The 22,437-nt window shown below is 35.5% G+C and overlaps 1 protein-coding gene across 1 annotated transcript in view; it reads right to left on the bottom strand.

Annotated features, from left to right (window-relative positions):
• Positions 1-1,329: 1,329 nt before the first annotated feature.
• LOC141344503 (UDP-glucose:glycoprotein glucosyltransferase 1-like) overlaps positions 1,330-22,437 on the bottom strand; it is a 58,316-nt gene continuing 37,208 nt past the window's right edge. The window contains exons 5-20 of the mRNA XM_073849387.1: positions 21,866-21,961; positions 21,679-21,781; positions 21,245-21,324; positions 20,840-21,029; positions 14,813-14,971; positions 14,641-14,726; positions 14,454-14,538; positions 11,410-11,498; positions 11,221-11,325; positions 9,927-10,011; positions 8,484-8,666; positions 7,908-8,068; positions 5,691-5,805; positions 5,492-5,608; positions 5,214-5,379; positions 1,330-3,009 (exon numbers count right to left, since the gene is read on the bottom strand). Of these exons, the coding sequence (XP_073705488.1) occupies positions 2,984-3,009; positions 5,214-5,379; positions 5,492-5,608; positions 5,691-5,805; positions 7,908-8,068; positions 8,484-8,666; positions 9,927-10,011; positions 11,221-11,325; positions 11,410-11,498; positions 14,454-14,538; positions 14,641-14,726; positions 14,813-14,971; positions 20,840-21,029; positions 21,245-21,324; positions 21,679-21,781; positions 21,866-21,961 (1,846 nt within the window). The 3' untranslated portion in view covers positions 1,330-2,983. The remainder of the gene's footprint in view (positions 3,010-5,213; positions 5,380-5,491; positions 5,609-5,690; positions 5,806-7,907; positions 8,069-8,483; positions 8,667-9,926; positions 10,012-11,220; positions 11,326-11,409; positions 11,499-14,453; positions 14,539-14,640; positions 14,727-14,812; positions 14,972-20,839; positions 21,030-21,244; positions 21,325-21,678; positions 21,782-21,865; positions 21,962-22,437) is intronic.

The following is a 22,437-nucleotide window of genomic DNA, read 5'->3' on the forward strand; positions in this document are numbered from 1 at the left end:
TTCCTGTGTTGGCAAGGCAGAGTCTTCAGTATCACACGATCATTAAGCGATTATTCTAATACGCTGATAATATTTTTTGTACATTCTTTGATGAATAGATGTGTCCTTGCTGAATAAAAGTATTCCTTTAACACACAAACAAAAAACAACTTTCGAACAGTAGTAAAAGACTATGGTGCTGATGATGAACATGAATGTACACTAGTATGTTCTGTACATAATTCTTCAAAAATGTATTTCATGGTGCATTACCATGGTACAGAGTCCAAAATAATAGTAATACCATGGTACTTTGTTGTTGGTGTCAAATCTAAAAATCTAACCATCTGCATCCTTCACAATTCATTAAACCATTGATCAGAGTCAAGGACACATTTATTGTGTAATAACGAGAGTTTGAGCTTTTTAATTGACTTCATCACCAAGGCAAAATGAGCTTTAATTTGTGTGCTAACTGCATTATTCAAGATCATTTGGAAGTCTAGTATTATAATCTAGTTAATGTCAAAACTGAAAAGAACTTGGAAGAAGTAACAGTGAAAATACATTGGTGAAGAACAGATTAATATCATACCTTCTTAATGCAGATGTGAGACGTATTATCCAAACAACAAGAAATTTCATCAGAAAGCTGCATGAACAAGCTCTTATGAACAATTTGATATGAACTTCTCCGGAGCATAATAAAAATGATGTACACTTTACAATGACATGTGATCATATATGTGACCCTGGACCACAAAACCAGTCTTAAGTCGCTGGGGTATATTTGTAGCAATAGCCAAAAATACATTGTATGGGTCAAAATTATTGATTTTTCTTTTATGCCAAAAATCATTAGGAAATTCAGTAAAGATCATGTTCCATGAAGATTTTTTGTAAAATTCCTACTGTAAATATATCAAAATGTAATTTTTGATTAGTAATATGCATTGTTAAGAACTTAATTTGGACAACTTTAAAGGTGATTTTCTCAGTATTTTGATTTTTTTGCACCCTCAGATTTCAGATATTCAAAAAGGTGTATCTCGGCCAAATATTGTCCTATCCTAACAAACCATACATCAATTGATACATCTTATTTATTGAGCCTTCATATGATGTATACATCTCAGTTTTGTAAAATTTAACCTTATGACTTGTTTTGTGGTCCAGGGTCACTTATACCACTTAAATCTCCAATATTGTCTTGAAAAGCACAGTTTGTACTAGAAAAACTAAAAACAGATCTCATAGCTTGCTTTTTTCACATCTGTCTATGCAAACGCTGAAGAAATGTTTGGGTTTGCTCGTGTTAAATTTTTTTATTTCAGTTTCATGATAAACTAGGGGACGTTTAAGTGCCAAAGACAGTCTCTAAAAGAAAGATAATAATCATCAATCTCTCTCTCTAAAGTATAGTATGGTCACAGTTTCACTACTGGACTGTGCTGCCATCATTTGGTAGAATAAAGCATTGCAAGAAAGTGAGAGTGATCTGGTGCAAAAGTAGTGTTTAAAAAAAAAAATCAGTTGAATTATTCGCTTCCATTTGGTACATCTTTTATTACAAAACACTGTCATCCCACAATTTATGTTACAGAAATTCCAAAGGATCAAAGTGTTGACTAAATCAGTAATTTTTCCCCATATTAAGTGTACTCAGTAAAAGAACAGTAGATAAACCACAAGACACTGTAATGTACCTCTCAAACAGAACGAAGCACAAGGCACTGTACAAGCCCCGCTTTTCATTTCCTTTCACTTTAAAACCTGACATTATACACACTCTATTGGCCATTTCCAGGTAATAACCAGAGATGAAAATTCTGCATGTATCTATATTACGTAAATGCAAAAAAAAAAAAAAAGTCCCAGCCCATGGGTTATGATCAAATGTTTGAAATTAGTGGTCAACAGAGGCCATTCTCAAACTTACAAAAGCATTACCACAGAAAACTTTTGAAATCCAGTGATAGAAAAACAAACAGAAACTAAATTTAAACAGCAGCCTGTAATTACCTGCTAGCAGCGTCTCTGAAGGAAGATGGTGTTTTTCTTCTCCCTCGTAATCTTCCAAAGACATCGTTCTAATCCTGTAGGGCTAAAAGGACCATTGACTGAGTTTCATTAACTGCCTGCCATTATGAATCATTTTAATGTAGAGTAACCATGAACCAACATTAGGCTGTGACAACACTACTGGAGCTTTCAATGCCCACAGAGATTTTTCAGTAAATTAAAATTTCCCTCTGCGGAACGGAAAAAATTCTTAAGCTGTGACTAAATCGACCGAATAGCTTGTTCCTGAGTTAAAAGTGCTTTTGATGTGTCTCTTTGAAAAGCGACGCAATTTGAACAGTATATGGAAACAGAAGTTTCAGAATGTTTACCAAAAGATCTGAATTTTTAAACAGAGCCTCTAACTGAACTGTGATGTGTCACAGGAAATGATCTGGCTTTAAAGTCTAAACTATTATGACATCTTTTTGTTGCCGTGTCGTTTCAACACCATCGGTGGCTTTTAAATGAACAGTCTGGATCTTATGTTTCATGATTTAATAATCATTTCCATGAGTGCCTGATATTACAGCTAAGAGGGGCATTTATCAAATCTGCTTTAATATTAAAATCGCGCACATGCAGTTTCTCGTTCAATTAATGTTATTCCCTATGGAACTATCTCGACCAGTCGAGACTGCACTAGTTTTTTTTGTTTTTTTGCCCTAGTGGAACTGGTATTGTTTATGGCATATGCAAGGCGAGTTAAACATCAAAAGTGCCTGGATAGAGGAGATGTCCTCTGCTTGTGTCGTTTACCCAAAACCCCAACACGTCCACAAGCAATCAGATACAAAAAGAGGGAATTTTGCATTAATTCTGTTCAAGTCAAGTTCAGCACGAATGTCAACCCATTCCTGGAGGATAGGCTTGGTTTAAAAAGGGTGAAGAAAAGATGACTCTTTGAACAGAGCCCCCTGTTCTTCGGTTGCAGAGCATCTGCTCAAAGCTCTGAGTGCGTGTCACCACCTGACAGAGTGAGGAAAAGCAGAAAGAGACTCAAATTAAGCAAATCATTATAAAAAAGGTATTCAGCACTTTCCACAATTAGGCAAAACGTTGGTGTTCAATTACATTTCTAAAGAGACTTTTATAAAAGCAGAGATGTTAGATACTATTAATTAAAGGAGAAGTTCACTTCCAGAATGGAAATTCCTTGATAATTTGCTCACCCCATGTCACCCGAGATGTTAATGTCTTTCTTTCTTCTGTTGCAAAGAAATTAAGGTTTTTGAGAATCACGTCTCAGGATTTTTTTCTCCATATAGTGGACTTCAATGGTGGCCAACGGGTTGAAGGCCTAAACTGCAGCTTCAAAGGACTCTACACGATCCCAGCTGAGAAATAAGTGTCTTATCGAACGAAACCATCTGCCAAATGCTTGTCTTGCACTAGCTCGACCTCATGCATTGCATTACAGTCATGTTGGAAAGGTCATGCATGACGTAGATGGAAGTACCGACCTAGTGTTTACAAAGCGAACATGCAAAGAAAGTCCAACACCCTGTCGGACAATTTTGAAGTCGGAAGAGAAAATGAGATGGAGTACACAGAGGAAGAAATAACCGTGCGTGGCTTTTCCAATGTGATTATGCAATGTATAAAGACGTGCATGTGAATCACAGAGCTAGTGCAATGCTAATAAGCATTTGTGGTTAAAAAACATATAAATTTGTATTTAAAGAAAATGACCGATCGTTTCGCTGGGTAAGACCCTTATTCCTTGGCTGGGATCCTGTAGAGCCCTTTGAAGCTGCATTGAAACTGCAATTTGGACCTTCAACCCATTGGCCACCACTGAAGTCCATTATATGGAGAAAATTCATGGAATGTTTTCTTCAAAAAACTTATATTCTTTGCGACTAAAGAAAGGAAGACATGAGCATCTTGGATGACATAGGGGTGAGTAAATTATCAGGAAATTTTCATTCTGGAAGTGAAGTTCTCCTTTAATTATACAGGCATGTTCCAGCTCAGAGATCTCGATCTTTTCAACTGTATCCTCTGATTTAAAATCGTACACTGCTGTTCACAAGTCTGTGAACAGTATATTTTTGAAAATAATTAATACTTTTATATTTAGCAGGAATGCATTAAATTGAACAAAAGAGACAGTAAAGACAATTATGTCACAAATGATGTCTATTTAAAAAACACAGTTCTTCAGAACATTCTATTCATCAAATCATCCTGGAAATCTTTTGAGTTTCCACAAAAATATTTTCAACATTGATAATAATATGAAATGCTTCTTGATCACCAATGAGCATATTAGAATGATTTTTGAAAAATGATATATGACACTGATTACTAGAGTATTGACTGCTGAAAATTCAGCTTTGCCATCACAGAAATAATGACACTATAAATTATAATAAAATAGAAAGAAGGTATTTAAAAATGTTATATTTCACAGTATCCTTTTTATATAATTTTAATGCAGTTGCATGTTTTTTAATATACAATTAATCACAGAAACCCAAATTTTAAACTGTAGTGTACAAAAACGTGATATTTGTGATATATGTTGAATAGATTTTTAATTCATTTAAAGAAAAAAAAGTGTTAAATTACTGTTAATTACATGAATTTTCCTCTATTAAAACAAAGCAACATTATTTGTATTTGTGACAACTTATGTTCCCATTTGATACATTTTATTTATTTTTGTTATTTATTTAATGCTTACTATAAAAGCACAAAAAAAAAAAATCACATGACACTGGATCACAAAACCAGTCATAAGGGTCAAAGAAAATCAAAGTTGTCAAAATTACGTTCTTAGCAATGCATATTACTAATCAAAAAAGTTTTGATATATTTACGATAGGAAATTTACAAAATATCTTCACGGAACATGATCTTTACTTAATATCCTAATGATTTTTGGCATCAAAGAAAAATGAAATCATTTTAACCAATACAATGTATTTTTGGCTATTGTTACAAACACACCCATGCTACTTAAGACTGGTTTTGTGGTCCAGGGTCACATATATGTAAGGGATTTCAGTTGTATATAGACGTTGTACTGTATTGTAGCTCTTTTCTCCCTAAGTGGATGAACAACATATTTAAAGTGATATTTTGTACCATAATTGTGAAAAGTGCAATTCAGCATTTCAAAATAACTTCCAGGAGACACAAAAAAGAAAAGGACAGTTTGGTCTCACCTGGGTGTTTTCTGTCTGTTTGCTGAAAGCTGCCTGTGGTGCCTCTTTCTTTCTCCCCCAGGAAGTTGTTGTAGATTCTCTTTAGTTCCTGGTCATAGTTGCTCCACTCTGCTACTATACGCACAGCAGCCTGCAGCTTAGGCTCTTTTGTCTGTGGATTATTGCACTAAAACAAATACCAAGTATTAATTACTGACAACAAACAAACATGAAAATCAAAACATTAGTTTAACAGGAATTCACAACCATTGTTTGCAGACTGAGAGGAATAGACTTACCAGATCTATAGTCTTGGCTTTCTTTTTCGATGCATCATCGCACCAGGTCTCACACCAAAGCCACTCTTGAGGAAGTGACTTTATTGGCACCTGGTGGATCATGTTGTTGGGCAGATCCTGAGAGGAGAAAAAAACACCAATGACCCATGTTGCACTACACACGGATAAAGCTTTTTCTGTGAAGGAAAGAACAGCCCACCTGGTCTAGATTGGACAGGCTGTTGGGGTCCTGACTCAGACCCTGGTACTGGCCTCTCAGTCTGTCTCCAGCTGCGATCTTCCTGAACTTCTTAAGATCGACCACATATAGAGCACTGGGGAGAATGCAAAACCAAATCAAGTCTTATTTATCTATATAGAGCTTTATAACCATTGTTTCAAAGCAGCTTCACAGTAATAAACTGGAAAATAACATTTTTCAGTTATGAAACAAATTCAATTTCAGCTGTAAAGCAGCTCTACAGAAGACAAATCATTTGATTTACTGGACTCTACTGTGGCATTTTAAACAGAAAAAATTGGGTTGTTTGGTATGAATCATCATTAAAAGTGAGGTAGATAAAAATGATGTTCTTTCTATGGAAACCGGTTTTCTGCTACTAAATAAAAAAGGTAATTGCAAGTTTTTTTCTCAGAATTGCATTATGCAAACTTACATTTCTGACTTTTTTTGCTAGAAAAAACCTCAGAACTGTGAGACATAAACTCGATATATAAACATTGTAACACAGAGTTGCGAGTTAAGTCAGAATTGTGAGATATAAACTCGCAATTCTGAGAACATATCAGTCTTCCCCCCCCCCCCTTTGGAATTGGACATTATAACTCGAGTTTATTTCTCACAATTCTGACTTTATTTCCTGCAACTGTGAGTTCATATTCTGCAATTTTCTCTTTATAACACGCAATTGCGAGTAATTAAGTCAGAACTGTGACATATAAACTCACAATTGTCTAAAAATATCAGTCTTTTTTCCCCCTCAGAATTAGACATTATAACTCGAGTTCATATCTGGCAATTATGATTTTATTTCCTGCAAATGCAAGTTCATATCCTGCCATTTTGTCTTTACAACAGGCAATTGCGAGTAATTAAGTCAGAATTGTGAGATATAAACTCGCAATTCAGAGAACATATCAGTCTTTTTTCCCCCCTTTGGAATTGGACATTATAACTCGAGATTATTTCTCACAATTCTGACTTTATTTCCTGCAACTGTGAGTTCATATTCTGAAATTTTGTCTTTATAACACGCAATTGCGAATAATTAAGTCAGAATTGTGAGATATAAACCCACAATTGTGAGAAAATGTCAGTGTTTTTCCCCCCACAGAATTAGACATTCTAACTTGAGTTCATATTTCGCAATTCTAACTTTATTACCTGCAATTACAAGTTCATATCCCACAATTCTGACTTTATAATACATCAATGGCAAGGTTTTAAGTCAGAATTGTTAGATAAAAACTCGCAATTCTTAGAAAATATCAGTCTTTTTTTCCCCTCAGAATTGGACATTCTAACTCAAGTTCATATTTCACAATTCTGACTTTATTTCCAGCATTTGTGAGTTTATATCCCACAATTTTGTTTTTATAACACGCAATTGCAAGTAATTAAATTTAGAATTGTAAGATATAAACTCGCAATTCTGAGAACATATCAGTCTTTTTTTCCCCTCAGAATAAGACATTCTAACTCAAGTTCATATTTCACAATTCTGACTTCATATCCCGCAATTCTGTCTTTATAACACGCAATTGCGAGTAATTAAATCAGAATTGTGAGATATAAACTCACAATTGTGAGAAAATATCTGTCTTTTTTCCCCCTCAGAATTAGACATTATAATTTGAGTACATTCTGACTTTATTTCCTGCAATTGCAAGTTCATATTCCACAATTTTGTCTTTATAACACACAATTGCGAGTAATTAAGTCAGAATTGTAAGATGTAAACTTGCAATTCCATTTGATACATTTGAGAACATCAGTCTTTTTTCCCCCAAAATTGGACATTACAACTCGAGTTCATATCTTGCAATTCTGACTTTATTTCCTGCAACTGCAAGTTCACGTCCCGCAATTTTGTCTTTATAACACGCAATTGCAAGTAATTAAGTCAGAATTGTGAGATATAAACTCACAATTCTAAGAACATATCAATCTTTTTTTCCCCTCAGAATTAGACATTATAACTCAAGTTCATATCTTGCCATTCTGACTTTATTTCCTGCAACTGCAAGTTCATATCCCGCCATTTTGTCTTTATGACATGCAATTACAAGTAATTAAGTCAGAATTGTGAGATGTAAACTGAAAAAAAAAAAAAAAACTGGGTTGTTTGGTATGCATCATCATTAAAAGTGAGGTAGGTAAAAATGCCAGACAACAATATTAGCGAACTATCCTTACCTGATGTGGTATTTGCGTCCTGCCAAATGACTGGCCCAGTAGCCAGACTTCCAGAAACGGTATCCATCCATCTCTCTACGGCTCTCACAGAAAGGTGTGTAACCGTACGGCGCTCCCTCCAGATCAAAGTCCCGCAGCTCCTTCAGATCTGTGCGAACTATCTGTGGGTAAAAGCATGACAACATTTATCAATCCAAGACTGTGTGTCTTTGTATGCACAGACAAAATAAAGGTATCAGGACATGAAATTGCTCAGATTAAAACCTGAATTGCCCATTGCATATTACAATATATTTTTTTATTGTCGTTGTTTACATTTATTCTCCAGCTGTATTTTTCTTTACCCAGAGGTGGCAGCAGTGTATCATCAGATGTGTAATGTGCATGATACTCTCTCCAGTTTGCATAACAAACACCCCAGATTAAAACAACTGCTGTGCAATTCCAGTTACTACAAATGGGAGATCTGTCTGTACACAGACTTTCCAAGATAAATCTCATAAGAGCAGACTTGTGCTTAATGCTCACTAGAGACAGGATTTTGTGCCACACAACTGCATTGCTTTGTTTTCGTACCTGATCCGCATCTACAAAGAGAATCTTGTCCACAGCCAGGGGGAAGAGCACGTCGAGGAACAGGATCTTATATCCCCAAATGATCCTTTGCTTTTCTGTCTGCTGGTGAAGCCAGCGTGGCCATTTATACTGTACCAGCTCATACTGGAAACCATACTTCTCTGCCATATATGGAATAAACTCCTACAAAAGATAGACAAAAATGTTACATATACATATACACACACACACACACACACACACAAGCAGATTTAAAAAAATTAATTAAATCTTTTATTTATCAAGGATGCAGTAAAGTGACATTATAATGTCACAAAATATTTATATTTCAAATAAATAAAGTCAAATTAATTATCCCTTTTTATGGAAGCCTATTTCCGCCACTGAATAAAAAATAAAAAAATGGGAATTGCGAGTTTTTTCTCAGAATTGCATTATACAAACTCACAATTCTGATTTTTTTTTGCAAGAACAAAAATCTCAGAACTGCACAGAACTCGCAATTCTGAGAAAATAACATATTTTCACCCTCAGAATTGGACATTATAACTAGAGTTCATATCCCGCATTTCTGACTTTATAACATGCAATTGTGATTTAAGTCAGAATTATAAGACATAAACTCGGAATTCTGAGAAATAATCAGTCTTTTTTCCCCTCAGAACTGGACATTATAACTAGACTTTTTATTTCATAATTCAGACTTTATTTCCTGCAACTGCGAGTTCATATCTTGCATTTCTGACTGTATAACTTGTACAGTAATTTCAAGTTTATATCTCACAATTGCATATTATAAAGTCAGACTTGCGGGATATGAACTCTCAGTTGCAGGAAATAAAGTCTGAATTGCTAGAGATAAATTTGCAATTCTAAGAAAAGTTTTTTGTCCCCATCAGAATTGGTCATTACAACTGGCAAAAGCTGAGTTTATATCCTGCAATTCTGACTTCATAACCTGTAAATGCAAATTTATATCTCACAATTCTGACATTATGTGTATCCCCTTAATCTGAAGAAAAAGTCAGAATTGCGAGATTTTTCAGACATCAAACAATCACAGTTTCCACAAAAATATTAAGCAGTTAATAAAATTAAGACATGTTTGAGCACCATATCAGCATATTAGAATCATTTCTAAAGAAAATTGTAAATAATATAACTATAAAAAGTATTTATATTAATTAGTTACATCCATTCTTTTTAAATTCTAAGAAAAGAAAGATTTTGTATAGAAATTAATATATATTGTGTAATTAGGCTGCATTATTTGATAATCGCAGCATAAACAGCAATATTGTGAAATATTTGAACTAAAATGTAATTTAATTATTTGATGTCAATGCCGAAATTGTGAACATAAATATAAAATATATTACACAAAATACATATGACATAAGGGTCTGATAGCAATGCCATCATGTTCAATCTTGAATCCAATACCTTAAAAGCTGGAGACAGGTAGTTTTTGAGGAACCAGAACTTGACGGGTGTCTTGGTGTGTTTGAGCACAGACAGCATCATTATCCTGCAGAGACAGAGAGAGGCCAAAGCTCAACACAGAGTGCCTGCAGTGACAGAGTTATGCGACTGACCTTCTAAACTGAGCTGCATTACACAACCAATAACATTGCCGCTAATAAGACATAGCAAGTTACAGAGATCAGCATTTAAAAACAGGCCTAAACACAACTATATATAAGAAGGAAAATGTCACAAAAAGTCAAGATGTGACCCAAGCCAGATGGTCACGTAAAAGTTATTGCATTTTCTTAATATGTGAAATTAGAAGACATATGCGTGTCATTTTGTAATATCAAATAAGGATATACACAAGAGAACTTGTCTGCATTACATGTCAAAGGTGTAGCAATTTCTGCTGCACAAGAATAATATTAAAGTCATATATTTGTCACAGCAGAAATGTCACGATTCATTTGAGAACATGAACAGGGCTCCATGCTAACATTTTTTTTGTCTATGCAAACAACGACAGTCCTGACGGATCACTTCAAGAATATTTGATAAACAAAAATATATTGGTTTTGCTGAACAGACCAGTAGTTTAAGAATATTAAATCATCAAGCTTTAATACCAATGACATTCATAACTATTTGAATAAATTTTCATGAATGATCTGTTAAGCCGTTATATGTTTATGTAACTGATCAAAATTGTTTTACTGGATTTACTGAATAAAAGCAGGGAGATTTTATTCTGATTCTTTTATATGTGACCCTGGACTACAAAACCACTCATAAGAGTCAATTTCTTTAAATTGGAACTGGATCATCTGAAAGCTGAATAAATAAGCTTTCCATTGATGTGTTTATTAGGATAGGATAGGATACTTGAAAATCTGGAATCTGAGAGTGCAAAAAAAAATTTAAATAAATATATTGAGAAAATCACCTTTAATGTTGTCCAAATGAAGTTCTTAGCAATGCATATTACTAATCAAAAATTAAGTTTTGATATATTTACGGTAGGAAATGTACAAAATATCTTCATGGAACATGATCTTTACTTAATATCCTAATGATTTTTGCCATAAAAACAAAATCAGTGGCTATTGCTACAAATATACCTGTGCTACTTAAGACTGGTTTTGTGGTCCAGGGTTACATATATGCAACATCAAGTGTATTTAAGTCACTTGCAAATTTTCTTCACATTGAAAGTCATTTTCATTAGCAATGCTGACATTTTAAAATCTAACTGAAAGCAGCTGTTTACCTGAGGAACCTCTCGTACAGGTGACCGGAGGCCACAGAAAAAATGTTAATGACGTCATCTTTCTCCTGTTTGGGTTCTTCTGGCTTTGAACCACCCGTAAATCCTCTGAAAGAGATAAAGAAAGAACCATTAACAGACAAATACTCTAAGTGAGAGCTACCGTAGAATTAAACTGGCAACACTTTGTACCTGGTTATGGATGTCCAGAATCCAGAGTCGTTCTCATGGGCATCATCACTAAGAAGCTCCTCTTTCATCATATCAGGCTTCTTCTGCACCTGTAAACATGATATAGGGCAACAGAATATGTGCATGAAATCCCATAGCACTAATGTTGGGCATATATAATTGAAACATTCTAGAAGCCACTTAAAGTGGCTTTAACTTACTGTTAAAGACAGTTTAATAAATAAGGTAATTTTGATCAAGGACTTCATCACAGGAAACACAGAAATCTTAGATCACAGAGTTCTGGTTTTGTGAGACAGGTAACAGGCAGGAGGTTTTTTGCTAGTTTGGAATTGCAGTGCAATAACAAAAGAACCTAATGTAGAATTGGCTTCCTTGCTAAAAACAAATGAATCAAAGATATGCAAATTAACTACTTTAAGAGAACCCTAGGTATTAAGGCTTCTATGGCTTAATATAATGTAAATAATGTCTCTTACTTAAATATGCAGTAGAAAACCCATGAAGGATTTACATTATTTAAAAAATCCACATTGTTTTATACATATTTTGGACTATGGGAGGCGCCATTATTTGGACGATGTCAAATGGTTGCACTCGGTGAGCTGATGGCACTACCTGTTGCTATTTTTACCGCAACACAACTCTGAATACACAACTTGGAAAATAAAATACTGCAATGATGACCACAGCTACTGAAAGAGCTTACAGGTGGCGATGGATATAAGCGTAGGCTTAAACCAAATGATACCATTGATTTTTCCCCTAAATGCCCCTGGATATCAAGTGAAATCAGCACAGATAAACTGCTTCAGTGACTGCGGCGTCATGACAAGCGCTGACATGTTTACATCCTGCCAGGATGGCATCTAGCGTTTCTTGTCTCTTCAGTTTGTAAGCTCTTTCAGTAGCTGTGGTCTACTAAAAGCCTCAAAGGCATCAGGGCTCAAGTGGAGAGAGCAAAGACGTTGGTCTTTAGTTTTATTTGTCCACTGGCATCTTTTCATTATTTTCTTCTCTTCTTATTGCTAGGAAAGCAGTGAAGACTTCCATCACCTCTCTTATTGCCCTTTGACTGAAAATTTTAACCAAAAGCCGCACAATGTGGCATCGTATCAGTATTTTATTTTCTGAGTTTTGTATTCTGAGTTGTTTTGTGGTAAAAATAGTGATGGGAAGTGCCAGTAGTTCACCGAATGCAACCATTTAACATCATCAAAATAATGGCGCCCCCATAGTCTAAAATATGTATAAAACAATGTGAATTTTTTTTAAATAAATGTAAAATTCTCACGGGTTTTCTACTATATATTTCAGTTAAAGACATAATTTACATTATATTAAGCCATACAAAGCTTACAACTTATTACCCAGGGTTTACTTTAAAAAAAAAAAAAAAGTTGATGTCCCATCTATACTACTGTTCAAAAGTTTGGGGTGTGTAAGACTTTATTTTTCTTTTTTAAATAAATCAATAATTTTCCTCATCAAGTATGCGTTAAATTAATCAAACACATTTCTATTTATCATAAATGCTGTTCTGAACTTTCTATTCATTAAAGAATTAAAAAAGTAGCACAACTGGTTTCAACATTTATACAAAATAAGAAATGTCTTTAAAGGAGAAGTTTACTTCCAGATAAGAAAAAAATTACAGATAATTTACTCACCCCCTTGTCAACCAAGATGTTCATGTCTTTCTCTCTTCAGTTGTAAAGAAATTATGTTTTTTGAAAACATTAGGATTTCTTTCCATATAGTGGAAGTCTATGGTGCTCATGAGTTTAAACTTCCAAAAAGCAGTTTCAATGCAGCTTCAAATGGCTCTAAATGATCCCAGCCGAGAAAGAAATGTCTTATCTAGTGAAATGATCGGTTATTTTCTTAAAAAAAAAAAAAAAAAAAGAGAATAAAGACAATTCATGTACTTTTTAAGCTCTGTGTAAACTGTATTCCAGTTCAAGACAGTTAGGGTAGGTCAAAAGAATTCCCATCTCAATTTTTCCTCCAACTTCAAAATCATCCTACATCGCTGTTTTACCTTTTTTGTAAAGGGTGTTTGATCTTCTTTGCTTGTTCACTTTGTAAACACTGGGTTGGTACTTCTTCCTTGGCTGGGATTGTTTAGAGCCCTTTGAATCTTAATTTAAACAGCATTTTGGAAGATCAAACTCGGGGGCTTGAACACCATAGAAGTCCACTTCATGGAGATAAATTCTGAAACGATTTCCTCAAAAAATTTCTTTATGACTGAAGAAAGAAAGACATGAACATATTGAATGACAAGGGGGCAAGAAAATTATCTGTACATTTTTGTTCTTGAAGTGAACATCTCCTTTAAGCACTGAAATTTTGGATGAGTTATATTTTAACTTCTAACACAGTTAGATGTATGAGCAGGAAGCTAAAAGTGTTCTGCATTGTTGCAACTCCAAAATGTGTAGTGCCATTCCAAATGACTAATAAAATCTAATAAAAGGACAAACTAACTCGAATCAAATGCAAATGCAGTTTCACAACCAGTAAGAAAGATAAGGGACATTACATTTAATTCTCAATGTACCAGCGACTGGCAGGTGAAATTAATTTCGACGTGAAGAGAACACGACTGCCATCTTTTGATGAGGAAACAATAATGCAAACCCTGAAACAAGCGCTGCTGCATAAACAAGCACATTCCCTCTGGCCCATGCTGTATACTTAAAGCCACGACATGTCAAAAATTCAGATATATATAAACATACACTCATCCCAGTCCACATTCTTAATCCACCCACAGCCCCACAGGAAGCAGCAGACCTCACATTGGACACACGCCCACACAACGGCTGACATGTGACAGCCTGTCAGATATTAAGAGTATATACCGGAAAAGTAAAGACACTCTCTTGCTCTCCATCTCTCCAGTCGAGCAAAAATGGAAGGAGTATCTCGCTCGCTCTCGTCTACAGCACATTTATCGCCGCTAATACCCTCAAACTACAGAGACAAAGTCCTCGCATGTGACCTCACCCCGACACCTGATTCAGACACCCATTACTTACTTTCACTTTAATGATCTTGCTCTTGAAGTTGTTGAGGACGACGATTAAATCATCAGCTTCGGCTGGAGAGTCCGTGCCATCGTGACTGCGACAGAGGAGGGGGGTTAAAATAGTGAACCCACCAATCAAGTGAAGAGACAGAAGGACATTAAGAGAGACAGACGTCTGACACGGCATAATTGGGTACCTGTAGATCTTGTAGATATCGTCCGACCTGCCTTTCCGCAGTCTGAGGATCCAAGCTCCTGGGTTTGCTTTCAGCTGGAAATAACCCTGTTAAAGACGGATCACAGTAAACGACAGTGACCTCTACGGCAATCGCCAACTATTTTCCAGATGAATCTGTGACGTTTGCTCACCAGGTTGGCCATGACGATGGTGTCGACTATGACAGGGTCGGAGGCAGAGCCCAGAGTGAACTGCAGCCCACGGGGTGGCTGACCCGTTGTTACGTCAAAACAATGACCCTCCAGTAATAAATATTCCAACTCATACTCAGCGGCCACGACACTGTCAACCTGCAAACAAGAGGACATGACTTGAATGCTAATGATCACAATAATGAATATCTGCAGATGGCTTACTAAAATGTGTTATATAACAAATAAAAGGAATAACAATAATAATAATACTGGATGTCTATAATAAAATAACTGTGCTTTAAAGAACTCAGGTAAAGTATCGATAGCCTGATAGACCTATATATTAGGGCTGCCGATTTAAAACATCAATCTAATAAATTATTTATGAAAAAGAATAAGGCGTTACGTTTTTTAACGCAATTAATGCACCAGCCTAGCCTGGCTAACGCCAAACCACGTCATGACTTCGTCATGATTCGTGGTCTGGGAACCACATGTTCATTTTCTCGTATTTGAGGCGTGGTTTACGAATGCCCAGAGCCGTTTATTGGGCGCTACGAATGTCTATCAAATGCGCCTGTGCGTAGCTCATAGCCAATCGTTTACCGGACGACGTACGTAGAGCGACAGAAATTCGACAAGGAAGAAGACGAAGAGTTTTGACTGAGGACAAAGTTATGCTTCATAAATTATTTATCAATCGTAATTCAACGATTTTGCTTTTGTCTTTATTTCCGATTACATAAGTCTCTTATACTTTACACTTATACTTTTATAATGGCTAATATTGTTCATTAAAACTGACATTTAACAAAAAAGGCAGAGTTGTGCTTGTCATGTTTCATTTTATTATACATAGAGTAAAGATGTATTATACACAATGCACATATAGCTTAAATCACATATTAATAATGTTTTATTATTTTTAAAATGAGTACGAAAAGGGAGTTGTGGTTTATATTTTGAAGAAAGCAAAGAGGCAGCGGTGTTTGATATCACTTCCTTTTATTGTAATTATTATTTTGTAACGCGTTGCATGAACCACATTTTTGTCGCTATTAATGTGTTAAACGTTAAATGAAACGGAAAAGAGGCAATGCTGTTTGATATAAAATATTTTGTTTCACTGTAATGTTGTACATTCCCTGAACTACGTTTTTACAGCTATTAATATGTTTAAATGAAAACGAAAAGAGGCAGAGGTGGTTGATTTCAAATTTCGTCTTATTGTAAATACATACAGTGAAGCAGTGAAGATAACCGGAGTAGAAAAGACGAGCTGACTGACGTTATCAAGTACACTGCTGTTCCATTTGCAGAACTGCAGGACTTGCATCCTCACGTCCTCGGGAGTGCGTACTCCCAAGTCAAACTTCCAAGTCCGAACTTTGCGTACTTGGTATTGAGAAACGGCCTTGTGTGTAACTTTCTAATGCTGCATCGAAAGATAACTTCGCGTCTGCTGCCATGCTGGATCCATATTTATAAACAAACTTCTTCGGTGAGTCGCACAGAAGGCGTCATCGTCTTGCTGCTCCCTCCCCGTTCTGTGATTGGTTCCCTATCTGAGGTGAAAATTTGGTCCATGGTTTCCAGGCTGCCTAGCAGCATGAATAAAATCGCGCTGCGCGCAAGGCAGCATGGGGTAACCCAGGCTAGCACCAGCCCTGTCCTGCCACCAAATACCATTGCTGTTTTTGTCCCAAATAGCACGAGAGCAAATGTGATATTGATTTTATACAACAGTTCAATAAGAACTTAATATTGTGTTATATTTTAGACACAATATTGTCTGTTTTGTAGGGCTGCAACAACGAATCGATAAAATCGATAAAAATCGATTACTAAAAGCGTTGGCAACGAATTTCATAATCGATTCGTTGTGTCGCGCGACGCAGAGACATTTGGTTGTTATTATATATATTAAAAAAAAAATTGAGCGCAGAGCGGAGTGGACACATTCGGTCTCTCTCCCGCTCTGATGCCAGCAGAGTTCGGCACCTCATAAGCTGTGTTTCCATCCAAAAATGCGAATTTAACTTATGCGCAAAACTGGAACATTTGAGCATAAAGCACCGTTTCTACATTATATGCTGCCCCGATTTACATCAAACATGTTTGATATTTAAGCCTACTTTGGCTAGCGTACTTTCACAGCAGCCAATGCTCGATCACAAAACAGCTGCTGTACGGGTCGTTGGATAGTGGAGATGGAGAAAACTACTTCTATAGTTTTTTGTAACACTGTCTGTCTGTATAATGTGTCGAAAACATACCACAACCGTAAGGAGAAAGAGGAGCTCTGCTGAGGTGAAATCGTCTCAGTTTTGAATAGGGCTGTGACGGTGGCACGTTGTTTTTTTATATATAGCCTACACTTCAGTCAGCTAACAAGCAGCCTAAAAACGCTAAAATAAATCAAAGAAATAATATATTTAATTAAGAAAGTAGCCTAAGAGTATTAAATAGGCTATTAAACAAACATTCCTTGTAAAAATGTCCGACAGCTCATCAATTTTTGGCCGACTGAATTTCCAGTCAGACTGTCTTTTTTTCTCTTTCTCTTCCTCATTACACAGCTGCTGTTTTTAATAGCTAAGTGATTACATTTATTTTCGTTCCTTTAGTTTATAAAGTTAATTTAGAGATATATTTGAAACACTTTTTGTTTGTTAAATTCAAGTTTTTGTTTTTTAAAGTTATACCTAGCAAACAGCGGCAGACAGATCTAAAGCCTGCTTAATTCATCGCGATTTAAATTAAAATCCATTGATATAAAAAACTTAAAACATATCACAATATTAGTTTAATCATTCAATCAAGATAATTCCAAAGTTTGTGTGGAGAGAAGCGCGCTTTGCAGCGCATGGAGACGCCAGTGCAATGTGAAATTTCTTTTTTGCTCATAAAGGTAAGAGTAATTTACCACCCGGGCCGGAACTGTAAAGGGTCTACCTTAGTTTGTGTGTACTAACAGTATCAACAAAATGTGCTCTTAAAGAAAACAAACAGAATACGCTTGATATCTTTGGTTTAAACAGGAGCGCTTCACAATAATTAACCGAAACCCAGGTAATTGCCTCACAAACACAATATCTATAGAAAGCTTTAAATTATTATTTTACTATAAAATGAAATAATTAAAATCGAAAACAAAACTCTTTCATTAGCTAATCCATAAAGATGCATTAGGCATTAATGAGCAGATGGCAGGATCGTCAATTTCATCTTTGCAACACTGAATCAGAAAATACTAGTTTATTAATAAGTAATTCGAATATTTTCTTAATTTTTGCCTTGACACATTCATGGTAATTACTTTTGCTGGGGCTTTGAGGCCAGTTTTGCGTGCATTTGAATGCGGAACTCTTCCAGCTGGTCGCTGCTGATGGCAGGACACTAAACACCGCCATGGCAGAATGAATGTAGCAGAAAGTTAGTCAAGTTATCCCGTTCCAGCGTGCAAAGTCACATGACTTTTTTGATGCGCACTGAGGAATCTAATTTGAGAGGCTTCTTGATGGGAAATGCAGCATGTACACCACAGCAAGCCGCTGTCTTGACGGATAGTAATTTTAGTTTATTTAGTCTATATATTTGGCAGATGTAAAGCATACATGTGTATGTTTTTTGTGTTAGTCCATTTTTATTTTATTATTATTATTATTATAACAGTTCAAGGAGCAACATGTTCGTGCACTTTCTAAAGATTTTAGTTCTGTTTTTGAGTAAAGGGTTGTAAATCCCTTGTTTTTTTTTTTTTATCCGATTCATCGATTAATCGAAAAAATAATCGACAGATTAATCGATTATTAAAATAATCGTTAGTTGCAGCCCTACTGTTTTGTCAACGCAAGTATTACCTACTAAAGCCATAGGAGAACTGTTGATTTAAATGCCCATTCATAATAGGGCTGTGTATTGGCAAGGGCCTCACGATATGATACTGTACATATCACGATACATGGGTCACGATACAAAATATCACGATATATTGCGATACAATAAATATTGTGATATATTGCAATAGTTTGTATTAGTATGCGTGTCACATTATATTGACAACTTGATAAAGTCGGCAGATGAATTAAAATTCCAATTCCAATTTATTTTCCATCCATTCCAATTCATTAGAACTGCACAGTGTGATTGAACAGAGTAGCCAACGTTACTTTTTCCCGATACTTTAGCCTACTTTGTGTAATACCGAAAACATTTATTTCAGTGAAAAAATAAGTCCAAAACTCTCAATTTTAACATTTTGAACAATAGGGCTCTACAATCTTTTTTTTTTTTTTTTTTTTTAGAAATTCTTGTGTGTTTTAATTTTTTTCTGATAATCAAATGAAAGCATAAACATTTATTTATTTTTAATCAAATGAAAATAAACCCTTTTAATTTTTGGCAAACAAACAGATGTTTACTGTTAAAATCAATACATGGAAGAAAAATTATATTCAGTTTAAAACGTTTAAATAATAATTGTAGTTTTTTTTCTACAATTAAGTGGTTAATCTTGTTGTAATATTTATTTTTTATCATATATATTGTTTTATGTAAATTATTTAAATAGGAATATATAAACAGCTACATTATACTGTACAAAAGTAATACAAGACTAATATTGTTCTGTTACATGTTAAGCCGTACTTTTATTTTGACAGGTTGCCGTGAAGTTTCTGTGTGTACAGTATGATATGATGCTAGTTTTCTCAAATGAAACAGCAAAAGTGATACTCACAGCAGCTTTGGAGATTGAGTTTATCTGTTCATGTGAGATGCAAATGCCAAAAATTAGCTGGAGCGTCACGCGTGCTTCAGTATGCGTGTAGTAAAAAACGCATCTCCGCCATTCATACATACAGAGACAAACGGAACATGCAGGATTCATATTGAAACGGTCTTTTTGCATTTAAGTTTTCACAGACACTAGTCTATATCGCGATTTGAATTAAGTGACAGACCAACTTTTGATTTATTAATCCAAAAATCGACGATTCCGTGGTATTCCGCGCTATAGTAAATTCGGTTTTTATGAAGTCTGCGATCCCGTCCGTGTTTTCGCGGAGGAGATATTGTAAACGCGCGACCATGTAGAGACAGAAATGACATGCCTTCGTGTAAATAAGATAAATAAATAACATAAGGCAATTTAGTTTGTTTAATAAAAGAACAATGTATAGAGCTGTTCTATAGGAAAGATAACCTTAAATGACTTCTATTGTGATCTGCCGTTATATCGAAAATAAAATGAACTTGACGTTCAAGGGGGGCAGGGGGTGCCGTTGGGGGGGCGGGCCGCCCCCTAAGATAATGGTAGGGGAAACACTGGATTTGCAAAGTTTACAAATGGCATTTTTTTTGTCTAATTCAGTACTCCCTGGTATAGTGTTAAAACCAAAGTGCAGCCACACGTCAGCTCTAAAAGCTGGAGGCGCTTTTATATTTTCCGCCATGCTCACTCTTGCTTACTTCTGATACCGTACTGCTTAGCGTTTTGTTGATAGCGAGTTAGCGACATCTACTGAAGCGGAGGAGGAGGTCGTTTGGCACAACTTGGATCGATACTTGAGGTTGGACTATCGAAACACTATCGTAAAAGAAATTATCGCGATAGATGTATCAATATTTTTGCACAGCCCTATAAAGAGAGTCATTTATGTCAGTCCTGAATGAATTAGCTGTTTAAATGAATTAAATGAATGAATGACTCATTAAGACATTTACTGCCACCTACTGGCAGTTTTAGATTATTATTTAGAGAATAATTTCATTAGAAAATAATTTCATATTTACATTAATAAAAAAAAAATCGGAAATAAGAAAAGAAAATTCATATTAATTAAATTATTATTAATAATAATAATAATAATAATAATAATAATGAGATAGTTACCCCCTCCCAAAAAAATTATATGTATATCTGATGTATAAGAATATATATATTATAAGAAAAACAACTACCAACTCTAAGTCTATTTGACCTAGACTTCGTAAGTCAGTGAAAGTAATGAGAAATCCCACCTCTTCAAGGTAGATGTTATCCAGATCGTAGCGTGTGTGGACAGACTCAACCATCCAGCTTTCAGGGGTGTTCAGGTTGAGGGTAAACAACGGCGACTGCGGCATATCCAAGAACTTAGCCAGTGGCCCAGGAGCAAAGCTGCTATCCGCCATAAACGAAACCTCTGGCTCCAAAACATACCGATAAAAACTGAGGAGAAAAAATGGTTTTGTTTTATCAGTAGCATAAAAATAACATTGTACAAAAATATCAGCTAGTCTAAAACAATATTGTAGCACTTCAGAGTAAATCTCTTCATGCCCCATATTACTGTTGCCTGTAAAAAATTCTAGTAAGCAGTGAAATGTGAAGGTGACTCTATAATGGAGCATGTGTTCTCACAGAGACAGTGTCTTTCCTCTAACCTTTTCAGTGGGAGGTCAGAGAGCTTGGACTGGCAGTTCATGAACACTCGCAGGTTGACGTTGACCAGCTGCTTCAACACCTGAGTGGGCACACAGAGAAACAGGAAGTGACATGAGTCAAGGTACAAACAACCAAATGAACCTGCTCTCACAGACAGCTGGTCTCAGAGACAGAGCCAACAAATGCAGACTGACTGCTGACTGACTGTACCTGTGTAATGTCACAGAGAGGGACCAGACTTCCTGTGATGACTAATGCAGGTATATACACAACATGTAAGACAAGCAGGACATGGTTCTGGATCAACATCCTTTGGTCAACTTTATAAATAAATAATAATGGCTCTAACATAACCAAGAGGTCAAGGTTTATCTGGTTCCACATGTCCTACTTGTGTAAGTCATGTGAAGTGAAGGTATACTGAAGTTCTCACCAGGAGGAGAGGTGCCAGTTTCTGAGCATCTCTGGTCACTGGATCCACAACAGCTACAACATCAAAGTACACTTCCTCTTCCTTTGGTCTGATCTTTACAGCACTTTGAAGAGAAATGGAGAGGAAGAAGTTAACAACTAAATTCTGAGGATTTAGAGATATTCTGGTATGAGAAGAAGTGACATACCTGTATCTGTCTTCTGCAAAAGTGTGCTCGATCCTCGCCTCACCTTTGGGTTGGGAGGACAGCAGGGAGTCCACCTTCATCACCAGATCACTTGCTCTAAATTACAACACATACAAAACAAAGTCTAAACTAAGTCTAAGGACAAAAATCTACTCCAAGCAAGTACATGAATGCAAATGCTTCTAGTTAAACAAGCTCCATTCAGTTTGAAAAGAATCTTCCTGTGCAACTTAGTTCATTAGTGTTCATCTGTGTAGACATGTTCATAGCTAGATAGATGATTAGGAATCATTTTATTGGCACAGACAGTTGAACAAACTTTTCATCCCACTCTGTAGGGGTGATTTGATTAATATTGTGGTATTCGAATAACATTAATATTGTGGTAAAATTAGAGTTATTTCAGGCTTGGTTGGAGTTTTTCACTTTAGTATGACCTTAAAATATAAATACCATGTTAGGTTTAGTGTTCAAAATATCCTGCAAAACATGCAAGAGAATAAAATTAAATAAAATTAAATAAATCATTAAATGCAATAAAATGAAATGTAATAAAAATTTAATTAAATGTA

Source organism: Garra rufa, chromosome 10 (genome assembly GCF_049309525.1).
Source record: "Garra rufa chromosome 10, GarRuf1.0, whole genome shotgun sequence".
NCBI lineage: Eukaryota > Metazoa > Chordata > Actinopteri > Cypriniformes > Cyprinidae > Garra > Garra rufa.